Source organism: Mustela putorius, unplaced genomic scaffold (assembly GCF_011764305.1).
Source record: "Mustela putorius furo isolate JIRA1106 unplaced genomic scaffold, ASM1176430v1.1 tig00000228_pilon_pilon_pilon, whole genome shotgun sequence".
Taxonomy (NCBI): domain Eukaryota; kingdom Metazoa; phylum Chordata; class Mammalia; order Carnivora; family Mustelidae; genus Mustela; species Mustela putorius.
The window spans coordinates 21,447,495-21,461,908 of NW_025421322.1; the positions used below are offsets into that span (position 1 = coordinate 21,447,495).

The 14,414-nt window shown below is 37.3% G+C and overlaps 1 protein-coding gene and 1 long non-coding RNA gene across 2 annotated transcripts in view; one reads left to right on the forward strand and one right to left on the reverse strand.

Annotated features, from left to right (window-relative positions):
- COLEC10 (collectin subfamily member 10) overlaps nt 1–12,009 on the forward strand; it is a 38,433-nt gene extending 26,424 nt beyond the window's left edge. Inside the window, exons 4-6 of the mRNA XM_004743483.3 lie at nt 5,884–5,937; nt 7,341–7,436; nt 9,320–12,009. Coding sequence (XP_004743540.1) covers nt 5,884–5,937; nt 7,341–7,436; nt 9,320–9,711 — 542 coding nt within the window. The 3' untranslated portion in view covers nt 9,712–12,009. The remainder of the gene's footprint in view (nt 1–5,883; nt 5,938–7,340; nt 7,437–9,319) is intronic.
- LOC106004926 overlaps nt 1–14,414 on the reverse strand; it is a 54,030-nt gene that overhangs the window by 11,720 nt on the left and 27,896 nt on the right. The window lies entirely within an intron of this gene.

Sequence of the window (14,414 nt, forward strand, 5' to 3'; positions counted from 1 at the left end):
GGAATATCAACGACAACAACAGGAACTATTAAATATCATAATCAGTGATGAAATCTTGACCACTCCTCTCCTGAGGTTGGGAATGAGATGAGCACAGCTCTATCACCAGTTTTCACCAACATCATAGCAGAAGTTCTAAATTGCAAAACAGGAGGTAAGAATCACAATAAATGGAAACAAATAAAAGGATCATTATTTACAGATGATGTGAGTGCATATCCAGAAAATACAAATGAATCTACAGATTAACTATTTGTATTCAGATTTTTACAGGTCAGCCATACAAAGATCAAATTTCTTTCTATATATGAGAATCATCATAAATGAAATTAAAAAGATGCCATCTATTACAGCATCAAAATTAGTAAGTTTCTAGGAATAAAGCTAATAAAGAAGGTGTCTAAGCCTTCTACAACAAACATGACGTAATGATAATGAGAGAATTTAAAGAATGTTTAAGAAAATGAAGGTAAAACTACATTCACAGATTGAAAGGCTCATTATGGTTAAGATGATCAATATGGTTAAGATGACACCCAATTTATGTGTAGATCAGTGTTGTCTCAATCAACATCATAGAAATAGCTCTCTTAGAATTTAATAAGCCAATTCGAAACGTATATGGAAATGAAAGGAACCAAGAATACCCAAAGACAACCGTAAAAAAAGAAAAACAAACCTGGAAGGCTGAATTTAAACATTTGTTTTAAAGCTACAATCATTAAGATAGTGTTAATTTATGCAGAGATAGATAAATACACCAATGAAAGGGAATGGAACATGCAGGAAGACTCTTAAATTTGGTTTATGCAAAGTTGATGTTACTTTGCAAAGGGAAATGATGTACTTATCAATAACTAGTGCTAGGTCAATTGCATATTCATGAATGCAGCCAAACATACTCAGCCCATAAGTACAAAAAAGAATCATAGGGGCACAAATTTATTAATTTAAATGTTACAATTCTTAGTGAATTTTGTAATGTGGTGTCTTCTTTTAAAATTTAGTGATTTATTTTTATTTCTTATCTTATAAGCATTCATTTTTATACCACTTTTCCATTTGTAATTGGAATAATCTTTCTTAGAGAGGGCTCTTTAAATTGGGTAAGTTCAGATAAAATGCATCACGGATCTGCCCCTGGCTGTATCAGCTTCATGTAACAACTGATTAAGGGATGGGGAGATGTAGCCAGAAAGTGGGATGCTGCACTTTTAAGACTTCTGAGAAGTAGCCGTATTCCATGTGGTTAAGATCCCAAGTATTGCCCTGGAGGTGAGCAGACGTGGAGGGGGAGAAGGAGTCATTCTTATGAACACATCCAGAATTCAAGAAGTTCTTTTTTCAGTGAGTTATTCTAGATGGTACACTAGCCGAAATTTAGAAATGTCAGATACCGATGAGGCTCCAGCTAAGAAAGTTAGGAGTTCATGATGTTGAGTGAAGTCTTAAACCTTTCATAGAATAAGATGAGATGTCTTGGGAGGGTGGTAGATAATAGAGACAGGAAAAGTAGATTTCAGTATGATTTTCTGAGCCTCACAGTGGATAAACTTCCACAAACGTTGAAAAAGTAACAGTCTGGAAATGATAGTGTTAACGAACCATGTCTTCTTCAAGCCAATTCCTTATTTGCCACCGCTATCATTTTTACTCATTGTCATGGCTTATTAGCATGTCTTTTCCCCCCTACAGACTGTGAACTTCTAGAGGAAAAAATGAATGAAAGATTTATTGGATCTTTTTGCTTAAATAAATATGAGTCCTATGTGGGGATCTTACTTTTTAATCAGTTTATTCTAATGCCTAATATACAGTGGAAACTTTCTAAATGTTTATTGCATTAAGAACAAAAAAGTGAATGATAAAATACATTCTTTTCTATGATGTAGCTCATTTCTACCCTTTATTTCTGTAAGTACTACTGTCCCTTAACACCAATTTCCACCATTCACTAAGATTTCTTTCTCCTCCAGAGATATGTCATCAAAATTTATGAACATGTCCTGGAATTTCAAAAAAATTGAGGGTTAGTGCTCTGGCTCACCTGGATTAATTTCATTTTTAATCTGTACTTTGAAATTTATTGTCCTCGTTTTGTCAGTAGCCCTTCTAAATTTTTCACTGACTCAGATTAATCTCAGCTTTCTGGGCTGACCCTAATGTTGTCACTTTGCAATGGACAAGGTAGCTTTCTGGATGTCAATATTCCATTTTAGGAATAAGAGAGAATGATGTAGTATGGGCAAATTCAATCTCAGAGCAAAATAAATGTTTTAACTTAAGGTTAATAATCCTTTTATAGTGGAAGCATTATGATTTTTTGTTTGTTTGTTTGTTTGTTTAAATACAACCTCTAATACTTTAGCCTCAAGACAGTTATCACTGACTTATTCCCACTCATGGGCCAAAATAAGTTTTCATGTATGGCTTTAAACCAGAATTCATTTTGGGGAAATAGGCACTATCAGCTCACCTCCTCCATGAACCAGCTAAGTATGTGGCGTGCTTTCTGGCTAAGTGTGTGGCAGAAGCAAACATTGGTTAACCATTCTTTATGACTCAAGCACAGAGTTAATACCAAGAGAAGATGACATGATCTAATTTATCCTCCTTGATATTCTGATTTTAAGTACCATTATTTCCACTGAAAAAATGAAGAAATAGAGGTTTAAAGAAGTTGCATAACCCATCCACATTTAGCTAGTAAGTGACAGAACCAGGACTCAAGCCACAGTTTTTTGGACTGCGAAAATGGTTGTTCCTTCTACTACAGTGCTTTGACTTTACCATCTGTTAAAAAGGAATAAAATTCATGTGAAAATACTGGAAAGTAGGGCGCCTGGGTGACTCAGTGGGTTAAGCCTCTGCCTTTGGTACAGGTCATGATCTCAGGGTCCTGGGATCGAGTCCCTCATCCGACTCTCTGCTCAGCAGGGAGCCTGCTTCCTCCTCTCTCTTTGCCTGCCTCTCTGCCTACTTGTGATCTCTCTCTGTCAAATAAATAAATAAAATCTTTTAAAAAATACTGGAAAGTAGTCACAGTGCTTACACCATGTCAGACAAAAAAGCCATTTATCAATTCAAAAATCTGTTCTCCACACTATTAAGATCCAGCTGAAGCCTCTTGCTTCAGTGAACGTCTTCTCTACTCTGATGCACGGCCATTTTTGCCAAATAACTGGCAGGCACTTCTTTTATTTACTTCACTCTGTGGTAGGTAAGAGTGATAGTGTCCCATTTCCTTGGTCTCTGATGTGTGCTTTGTTTTCCTGAAAACCCCCTTTATTTTTATAAAACAAATACTCCCATTAGGCTTCTTTGATGTCCACTATTGTGTTTAGCCCAGAACTAAGATCGTAGTAGGACTAGAATTAACTTTCAGCCCACATTGAACTGAAAGGGATCCACATTTAAAGAAAACACGCTGTTTTCAAAAGATAAAATATTAAACTATATTCAAACTTATATATGTTTGAATATAGTTTAATATATATCATATATATTATAGATATATAATATATATTATAGATCATATATGTGTATATATGTATATATATGTATTAAAGATATATATCGATATATATCTATATATTATAGATCATATATATACATGATCTATAATATATAATATACATCTATAATATATATTATAGATCATATATATATATGATCTGTAATATATAGAGATCATGTATATATATATGATCTTTAAGTCCATATTGTTTCTGGTAGTGACAAGGACTTGGTGTTCCTCTCAAGTACTGATAAGATTTTTTTGAATACTTTGCTTTCATTCATTAAATCATTGGTTCACTCATTTGGGAAACACCATGAACTGGGGAGCCAGGAATGGTTGGGTTTCAATACCAGCACTGCCATTGAATTGCTAGATGTCCTTGAACATAGAAGTTACATTGCCTCTATGATCCTCCATTCTTTCCATTGCAGAATAAAGATAACAATAATACCTAACTCAGAGGATTTAATTTGATAATATCTATAAATAACATGATAATATCTATGAAGTACCTGGAACTGTACTTATGAAACATATACCCTTTCTTCCATTAATACATTCTCAAAATCTATTTTTATCTTTAACAAATTACATTTAAGAGAAATTGAGAAATTTGCAGGACACAACTTAGGTGTTGAGTAGATCAATCTTCCTCATCAGGATGCATGGCATATTTCCATGCTTTTTTCTACCTTGTGCATTGTCTCCTACCTTGCTCCCATCTTCATCTGCTGAAGGTTTTTAGAACTGAGCTCCAGTGCTATCTTCCCAGGAAAGCCTTCCTTCACCCTTCCAGCAGAAGCACTATGTCATCTACCTTCCTCCCAGAGTCTATTATCTCTTTTCAGTGTCTCTCTTATAGTATTTGGTACACTCTACTGTCATGGATTTCACCTTTGTCTTATTTCATTCAAGGACCAGTTCTGAGGCTTCTTCCCACATGTTTAAACTGCATCTTGGATTTCAAGGACATTTCCTGTTTGGGGAGCACATGAATATCCACTATCACTGTAAAGAGAAGTTTCTTTACGGTCAAATTGACTTGGGTCAGTTTGGAAAGGCTTAGCAAATTCTTGGTGCCCTGGCAAGCAGGCTTTCCTGGAAGATCAACTGTCAATATGTGTAGGACTCTTAATGAAAAGCATTCAGCAGACAGTAATGAAAAGAATGGGTAATGAGCAGGCAACATGGGCTACCTTACAGGTTTTAGAGTGGCTCCTATCTTTTTCCCTTTGCTGGTGAAGGATGGGGATAGGCAGAACCTCAATCCTGACTCTGTTTCCCCTCAAAATGCCCCCTCATGTTGCATGTAACTAATGAATTTCCTGGTTTCACCAAACTCCTACAGAGGTAACCAAGCACCCATCTTCTTCTAACCCGGATGACCTTCATTTTATATTCTTTCCTCCCAAATTCTTTTTTCTTTTTCCAGCTCACCATTGAAGCACAAACTCTATTTTACTTCCATCAGGGTCTTCTCTTTTGATTTTCGAGAACTTCAGCCAAACATTTCCTCTTGGAAATCAAAAGCTTTTGCTTTCAATTATTGTGTCTGATGTAGGCTTCAAGGGCTTATTTTGAAGTTGAAAAAAAAATCAACATTTTTTTCTCTCTGCTTTAATAATCCTGATTCTCTGAGAACTATTTTGTGGATGCCTCTGACTGAATAAGAAAATGGCCACATACAAAGAAGAGCAGAAGGGAAAAATTATCAAGGTTGATATTTCAGCATAATATATTTGACACAACTTTATATTACAGATATTTGCATGCATCACATCTTTTCAAAAAGTGTAAATCCCTTCAACTCAGTTTAATCTTGTCTCTTTTTATATCCTCTCAAAGTACCAAGCTTTTTATCTTGCAGAGAGTAAGTAATAAATAGTAAATATTTGAATTAAATTGAAAAGGCACAATATATGTTTTTGAAAATACAAGGGTAAAGCCATATGGAAGAACCTGGGGGGACAATAAATACACAGGCACTGCAACATGCTAATCAATTAATTCAGATATACAAAACAATGGTACTTTGAAAGTTAAAAACATGCAGAGAATTGTATTAGCCTTTCTCAGAAGGCCATGTTAGTAGGACAGGTGACACAAATTTAAATAATTCTTTGCCCCCCCATCTGAATTCTACATTCCATCTAAATAAATTAAGACTTGTTTGACTAATTGTACCTGTGCAGCCAACTCAAAATCAAATTATTTCTATAAAATCAAGGAATATTAGTTAGAGATATTGCAAATAAAATTTAAAAACTCTTTCTTATGTTTTTAGGTGTATCAGCTTTTGTCTATCAGAAATGATTCCACCATTTTAGTTAATTGTTCTTTTCATGGCTATTGTTTTTATTCAGGTGACAAAGGGGAAAAGGGTTTGCCTGGGATACCAGGAGGAAAAGGCAAAGCAGGTATGACTTGTTCATTTTTCTCTTAAATTCCTAGCATCATTCCAAATGTATTCATCTTTAAAAATAAATACATTTTTATGAAAAAACAATAGTCCTCTAAATTTTTTTTTTAACTTGGCTAGAGGGAAAAAAAGAAGGGAACTTTCCTTTCTATCTGCTGGTGACTTTCCGAGCCCTAGGGTAGGGAATGATGGCACATTCCATCCTAGTCATGCTTAGTGGGAGGAAGCAAACCCAGCACATCAGGAAGCAGCCTTCATTGTCCTAGGCAGAGGAAAATCCACCATTGTCTCAACAGGAGGACTACACTAGCATGTCCTACATTCCACCAGCATCTCAACCAAACAGGGGCCAGCCCTGTTTGCCCACAGCAAACTGGTCTGATCCGGAAAGACCCCATGGATACAGAACATGCCTTCAGGGGTCAGGGAGAGTCTCCCGGAGTCCTGAAAGAGTTTTATTTCCAGTGCTACATGCAGGGAAAGAAAGTAGATCTCCCCCTCTCTGGGGGAGATCACAGAGGTATACTGAAGACTAATTCTAAGAACTGTTTTAAATTCCATATATTTAGCTGTGAATGTGAATAAATAAAGCCACAGATTTTTCCCCCCTTTGGCTAATAAAATTCTTTTTTGCTTTTCAACTGCCAAAGAAGAAAGCAAAAGGGACTGATTACATGAAGCAGCCATTAAATAGAAAAAGAGAATCATTTGAATTTCGCATCATTTTCCTTACACTTCTTTCTCTGTCACAATATCAGCAGGTAGTTGGAAAGGAAAATGAGCAAAGAGGGAATGAATGGCAGAAATTAAAATCAGCGTTAATCCGCAAATGGGACAACTGGCTCTTGAAATTAGAAGTTGAATCTATTCACAAGACTTCAGCTTAGTCCTTGAAACATTCAAGGATCATTCAAGCTGTATTTGAAATGGATAATCAGAATTATCATTTGGTTTCATCATGAAAGTTTTCTTTTGTCTTGGGAGAGTTCTATGAGCCAGTGAGCAATATGGTTAGGAGAAGAGAAGACTGACTAGAAATTTGTTTTAAGAAAGCTGTAAAGATTTTATTTTGAGATTGGACAGGCGCATTCTGTGTTTGACAGAAAGGCCAATGGTCCAGAGTATGTGTGCAGGGGTTGGCCATATTTATTCTTCTCTTTACAAATCTGGTTTAGAGCTGTGTTTTAACTCATCCAAAATACTTAAGAAGATATTTTATAAATTCCTAAAGACAATGAAATGTGGAAGCCTTGTTTTAAGCAAAAGACTAAAAGTATAGCCATTCACACAAAGATATGGCCGGCTAGGAAGAGATAGTAAAGACTGAGAATAGAGAAAATGCCCTTTCCAACTGATCTATATGTGCTCCAACACGAATTCACAGTTTTTGTCATTTAAAAGGCACCGTCTGTGACTGTGGAAGGTACCGGAAAGTTGTTGGACAACTGGATATTAGTGTCGCTCGCCTCAAGACATCTATGAAGTTTGTCAAGAATGGTGAGCATATCCTTTTTGCCTTGTGCCATCTACTAGTTTGCTCTCTTCTGACGTTACAGTTCCAGTATGTGTAGTGGGAAATACCTGCTGAGATAGTGTCACCCCTTGTATACATCCCTCAAAATGCTAATGATCCGCTCAGACTCCAGGACACTCTAGGACCCCTACCTACATATATTCACACGTATTGCATTGCCTATGAGTAGAAAAAGATACTTTCTGGAGAGAGGGGAATGAAGAAAAAGGTAGAGTTTGGCAAGACATGCCTTAAGAAGAGAAAGGGACAGGAATTGACAAAGAGAGATAGCATCTCAGAAACAAGAATAGTAAAAACAATAGCTATTTTCTTGAGTACTTGAAATAATACCTAGGATGTGTGTATCACGATTACCCTGAGGCTTAGAGAAATTACCTATCCCATAGATACAGAGCTAATTAACAGATCAGGGATTCAAATACTGGTTTCACTGATGGCTCTAGCCTCAAAACACCTCAACAGAGCATTGTGTTTCTCTGAATTGTGCAACTTCCCACATTAGCCATTTTTGTTACCCCTTCCCATTTCCCCATTGTAGTTAACAGTGAAGCCCTTCAGGTGGGCTACGTATTCTCTTCTGAGACAGGATGAATGAGGAATCTATTGTAGTTGCAGTTGAAATTGGTCTTCTTTTATTGTATTTTTATTTATTGTAACCCAGCTATGTTTGTTGTACATTATTAGAAACAGACATAAGTCATCTTGCGTTCTTCACCTTGTAATACTCTTAATTATAACTCTGGTTATAATTAGTACTGAGATGCCATCTCTGACATGACTCGGATTCTCATGAAGAAAACCAGACCCTAGAGGTGCCACACAGAGCAGTAGTTTTTGACATTTATTGTGTGGTCACGGATTTCTTGGTAAATTTTTATTTTTAGACCCAAAGAAATATATGTAGATCCCCTCAAAACCTAAAACACATTTAACATATTATGAGCTCAGGATGACTCTGGTCCCCAATTCTGTCCTGAAGATTTTTCAGTAGCTCAGTACTTCGTGTATGTGGAGTGAACATGGACAAGCTCAGTCTAGGTACATGTTAATAGCCCAGGAATTCAACCCAAATGGGACAAATTTCTATGTTATTCCTATGTCTATTCAACAAGCATTTGCCATCCAAAGCACTTTTGTGGGCTCTGAGGCTACAGAGTGGTAATGACATGGTCCTTTTTCCTCAAGACATTCATAGTTTAGTATGTGAGGCATGCAGACCAACAATTAGATTAGAATGTGTTGAGTGATACAAAAGAGGACGAGGAGGGAGCTGTGGAAACATGGGGGAGTGTACACAAGAGCCCCATGCCTGTCCAGAGACATTGGGAAGGTTCTTATGGGAGAAAATACTTCCTCTGGGATCTAAATGGCAAGTAGGAGTTTTCCAGGTAAAGCAGTGAGAAGACTTTCCAAGTATGAAAGATAAGCCATGGACATGGAAGAGAGAAGGGCTTGTTCTTGGGACGCTAAGTATGGCAAAGCTTAAAGTAGTATGGGAGAAGAGTCTGAGAGGAGTTGTGCGGCAAGACATAGAGCATACGTTTGTTATGGTATAACAAAGCATACCTTTGTTAAAACATAGCAAACCTTTGTTAAAATAGTCTCCTCTTCACAACTGTGTGAGGAGTTGAGGAGGAAGGACGGGGAAGACAAATGGCAGGACTTCGTTCTCCATTTGATAACTACAGAAGTGATGAAAATATTTAACTAGTGCCTACCTCATACTAGGGACTTGCAAAATAATTGTTGAACATCGAATAAGTGAAGTTAAAGCCAGCAATATTATATCCTTGCCTTTTCTTTTTTTGAGATGCCTAATCATGCTCATCTTTTCCTCTCTGCAAAGTCATAGCAGGGATTAGGGAAACTGAGGAGAAATTCTACTACATCGTGCAGGAAGAGAAGAACTATAGGGAATCCCTGACCCACTGCCGGATCCGGGGTGGGATGCTGGCCATGCCAAAGGACGAAGCTGCCAACACACTCATCGCTGACTATGTGGCCAAGAGTGGCTTTTTCCGGGTGTTCATCGGGGTGAATGACCTTGAGAAGGAGGGACAGTATGTGTTCACAGACAACACTCCCCTGCAGAACTACAGCAACTGGAGAGAGGGGGAGCCCAGTGACCCCTACGGTCATGAGGACTGTGTGGAAATGCTGAGTTCAGGCAGATGGAATGACACAGAGTGCCATCTTACCATGTACTTTGTCTGTGAGTTTGTCAAGAAGAAAAAGTAACTCTGCTCATGCTACCCATTTGTTACTTCTCTGTGACTGTCACTGCAGTTATTTTTATACATCCTTTTCTTTCTAATTACGCCAAATTCATTCTGACTCAAGACAAGTAGAAAACGCTGAGCTGGGGTTTGGAACCCCATTGCCACAGTCTTCTTTGATGATTTGAACATTTTTATACATAGTATATGATCAAGCCAATAGCTCACCAAGTTCCATGGATCCACAGAGAGAGTTTGAATTACTAGTTGTGCAGGATGTGGTTGTCTATGTGTCAAATGAAATGTTCTCTTGCTATTCGCTCTGCTGCCTCTCCCTAGATCCTGAAATCACTGTCTATTTAGCCTGGAGGATAATTGGATAGTTGGTTGGTGATGATTAGGCTAACTTACCCTTGCTCAAAGCCAGACCTATGAGAAGGCCTTCTGTTAGGAATGCAGAGATATTGTCTGTCTTTGAAGCCAAGAGTCTCTGTTCTTTGACTGGTCACTCACCAGGGCTATAGTCACACTTGAAAGGTCCTCCCGTTTGCACAGATATAAAAGGACTTCAACCCCAAACCTCTATTGAGAAACTTCTGGTCTGTGACCCATTCCAGACCATATGGAATCACATAGACAACTTCCATGCTTCTAATTCATTATGGCCTTCAATGAGGTTTACCAAGGATTTGCCATGGCCTCTTTCTATAGGCCCACAACTGCATCCCAGGGCTCTAAGTTTTAATTCTGATTTGTGGAAAGGGAAAGATTAGAAATTGAAAAAGAGAGCGAGAGGGAGGATTTTTTCCAAACACTATTATCTATAATCTTCTTGTTAAGTTGCCCCTTGCTACTAATATGGCCCCATCATTCTTTGTCTTGAGTTTAGCCTTATCAATTTTTCTCCCCTTAGGCATAGGGAATGAAGGAAGGAGTTTGTGAAACTTTCAGAAAACTCTAGAAGCTTCAAGATGCTACCAATATCAAGTCACCATGTTCTCTCCTCCTTGCCTCTAATATATCACTTATGGTGACATTTCATGGGAGGCCTTTTACTTTCTGTATTCATATGTTGTAAAGAACCCATACCAGGGATGCTGTTTGTAGTACTCTGACATCACATGTATGTGGCAGGTGTGGAGTTTGGAACATGCCTCTGACTCACATTTATCAAATGTTAAAATTCTACATTTTACCATTTTACATTGTAAACTTGATCTACAATCAAAACTCAAAGCACCTTTCATTTCAAATTTGAAAATCATATACAGGGAAAGATAGAGTTCAACAGAACTCTAGATTTTCCCCTTAAAAATTGCTGCTCCAGTTATAGTTTGTGACATATGATTACACAGTTTAAAATGCTGGCAAATGGTTAATGAAATAAGAGAAACAGATCAACAACGTATGTTCACCTTAAACCATCTGTTCATGATTGCACCCATGACTAACTGGTTATGAGATAAGATTTAATTAGGTTATTTCTGTGGGTTTGTCCTGAGCCACAAACTCAGGTCCTACAGGGGCCATACAAGATGGCATAAATAAATCAAATTGAATGGATGGGGATCCTAGTACTGAACACAACTTATTCTAAAGGAACTAGCTTCCCTCCTCTCCACTCCCACACCAGCCCCCTGCACTGTTATGTTTGCTGTAGAGGACCCAGTATCACTATGTGCCTTGATATTTCAAGAGAAGTCAGAAAGCTGGAACTTGATGATATATATTCATATTTTTAAATATTGGCAACTAGTTAGTCTTCAGCTCAAGTTTTAAGTCACACAAAATAGTCTGCTAGGCCGAAAAAAGGGAGGGGGGAGTTTTCATTTCTCATCTCTAGGGAAAAGTTCTGAAGGTTCTAACCATGTCAAGTGTCATGAGGATACCGTGACATCAAAGTCGAGGTCTCCCATTGATATTTCAGTCAATTCGGCTTAATTACAGGAATTTGTTCAATGTTTTTCATTTGTCAGGCTAATAAACTAGTTACACACTCAGATTTTTGAGAACATGGCCTATGATATGTTGAAGGCAAGTCAGTTTAATAAGAATTACAAAGCAGAACACTATAACAAAGCCAGTAACCTTGGGTGGAATGCAAGCCAGTCAAGACCATGAGGAACAAGAACCTAGGAATGGCTGGAGAAAGAGAAAGGGATAAGAGGAAAGAAGAGAAGGAATGGACATCAATCATTGCCTAGAGGCATGTAGCAATGGGATCCATGTTCTGATCTGTTCTGGGTGGCCAAAGTATGAATATTTATTGTGTGTACTCTAAGTACTATTATTACCATTATTAAAGCATTTCTTGTAATGACTCGCCTTTGCTGCCAGTGCTTCCAAGAGAAGATGACAGAGTATCTAAGGCACCACACACCTGATTAGATTTACTAAAATTTTGTGAAGCCCTTTGTGCTTTATAAATATCCTCACACATCTTTTCTCATTTGATCCTGATAAACTTCCTGTAGGAATGTGTTCCTACTGCTGCCATTTTCCCAACGAGAATGCTGAGAGCCAAGAGAGCTAAGCAATTTACCAAAGTTGACTCATTTGGGATAAAAGTAGACTCCAGCCTGCTGATCAAAACTACCAAGCCAGTGTTCTTTCCAGCCTGTTTGTTGTTCATTAAATAGAAGCTCATCCATGATTCTCTCATGATAGCAGGAACTCAACTAATCTCTCTTGATTACTTTCCAAAGCTAAGCATTAGAGTCAATTAACAAAGATACGGTGCATTTGGAAACTTACAAATTTGGTGCTCCCTGGTTTGTTTTTGAATTCATTAATGTCTAAACCTGGCATGAATGTTGGGGAGGTGACTTAGTAAAGCTTCACTAGTTCTACAGATAGCTACAGATACAGGGAAAGCAAAACAGATATATGAAAATTGAGTTTTGCTCAAAATAAAAATGGGGAAATAATTTTTTTGTCCCATGAAATTCATGAGCATTCTCTTAAATAATTAGCATTTAAAATCAATTTTATTCTCCAAAAGTTGAATTTATACTTGACTTTTCAGGGATATACCTGTGTACCTCTCAAGAATGCATAAAGTTTCCAAGGGAAGAAAATTTAAAAAATATATTTACAACCTCACTTCCCAAAGCAACACATTCCATGATGAAGAAATATCTTTTGTCCAGAGTTATTGCTCAAACACTGTGGAACGGTGCATACCTAGTGTTGAGACAGATATAACAGACATTCATTACACTTTGGACAACTCACCCATAAAAACTGGTGGTACTTAAAAAAATATCTATATATATATATATATGTATATATATATATATATATATATATATATATATATATATATATGTATTACTGCTTAGATCTATATTAACCATATATGGGCTGATTTATTATTAACCAACTAATTTTCACTTTTCTGGATTGCATAATTTGAAAAAAATAAGATATTTTGTTGCCTAGGAAAGATTAATTAAATAGCAGTATCCGCTGCATTATTAAGAGATTGAGACTGAAAATTTGTAGGTATTCTAATAAGAAAATTATGATGATAAGATTCCATGCAGTACAGTGCAACTGTAAGCATATCACTTTAAAAATCTAGATGTTGTCAATTCCAGTGCCAACTGTGCCACTTACCAGCCCTATTAGGGGAAAATTTCCATGCTCTGAACCTTGTTTTCCTCATCTGTATGATTCCTCCACACAGAGTACTGGGACAATTAAAGATATAACATGTAATGAGTTAAGAAACAGGGTACCAACCAGACATATTACATGGGGTAATAAAACCTAACCGTTACTACCAGCTACCTGTTGAAAAGAAACAAGTCATATTTTAAGATACAGGGTTCCCCCTATTCTTGAAAGTAGAGCATTCTATGAAACCTTTACTAACTGAAATGGTGTAAAGCTAAGAAATGATTACCATTAATTTATATGGAACACTTTTTAGTATCTCCACCCCACCCCCCCAAATCACCTCTCTTAGGCTTTCCTGATACCTTAGGCCACATGTTGCTAAAGATGCATGAAATAAGTCAAGATAAAGCCCAGATATCCACAGACACAGATCAGAACTCTGGCAGTTGATGCCAGACCGGGAGTGTGGGTCCCAGGGAAGGAGTTTGGTGGGGCAGCTGTGGTTGCTTGGGGTACAGCTGCCTTTATCAGGGGGCTTTTCCCCATAAAAGTAAAAATTCTCTTCAGATGTCTTTCAGTTAGTGAGAGCAGGTTCCAAGGCAGGTCTTTCATGAAAGGAAAATGGTATCATGCAAACTTACACACACAAAAATGACATAAGGGACAAACTGTACATACCTAGCACATAACACTCTATGTATGTATATACGAATGGGCTGTACATGTGTCTTTGTGTGTGTCAATACAGACAGGTCACTTTTCTCATCCTCATTTCTAGATAAAATTCTTACCTTCAGGTCAGGGAATACATCTGCCCGAAGTTGCACTGCTGGTTGGGATTAGCGTTGAGATGGATTCTGAAACCATTTCTACTTTCGGTTGATTCTAAAGCCATTCCTACTTTTCCTAAGATGCAGTTCATCTGAACCCATGCTTATCACATAAAAAGTATTTTTTAGAACTTAAAAATGAAACCATCAACTCGCACCACCTTGAGGTTGTAAGACCCTCATAATCTAGCTGGTAAAATTTGAGAGGCAAAAAAGAAGAAGGAAGATGAAAGGAGATGAACCATTTACCACAGATATTGGATACACAGATCTT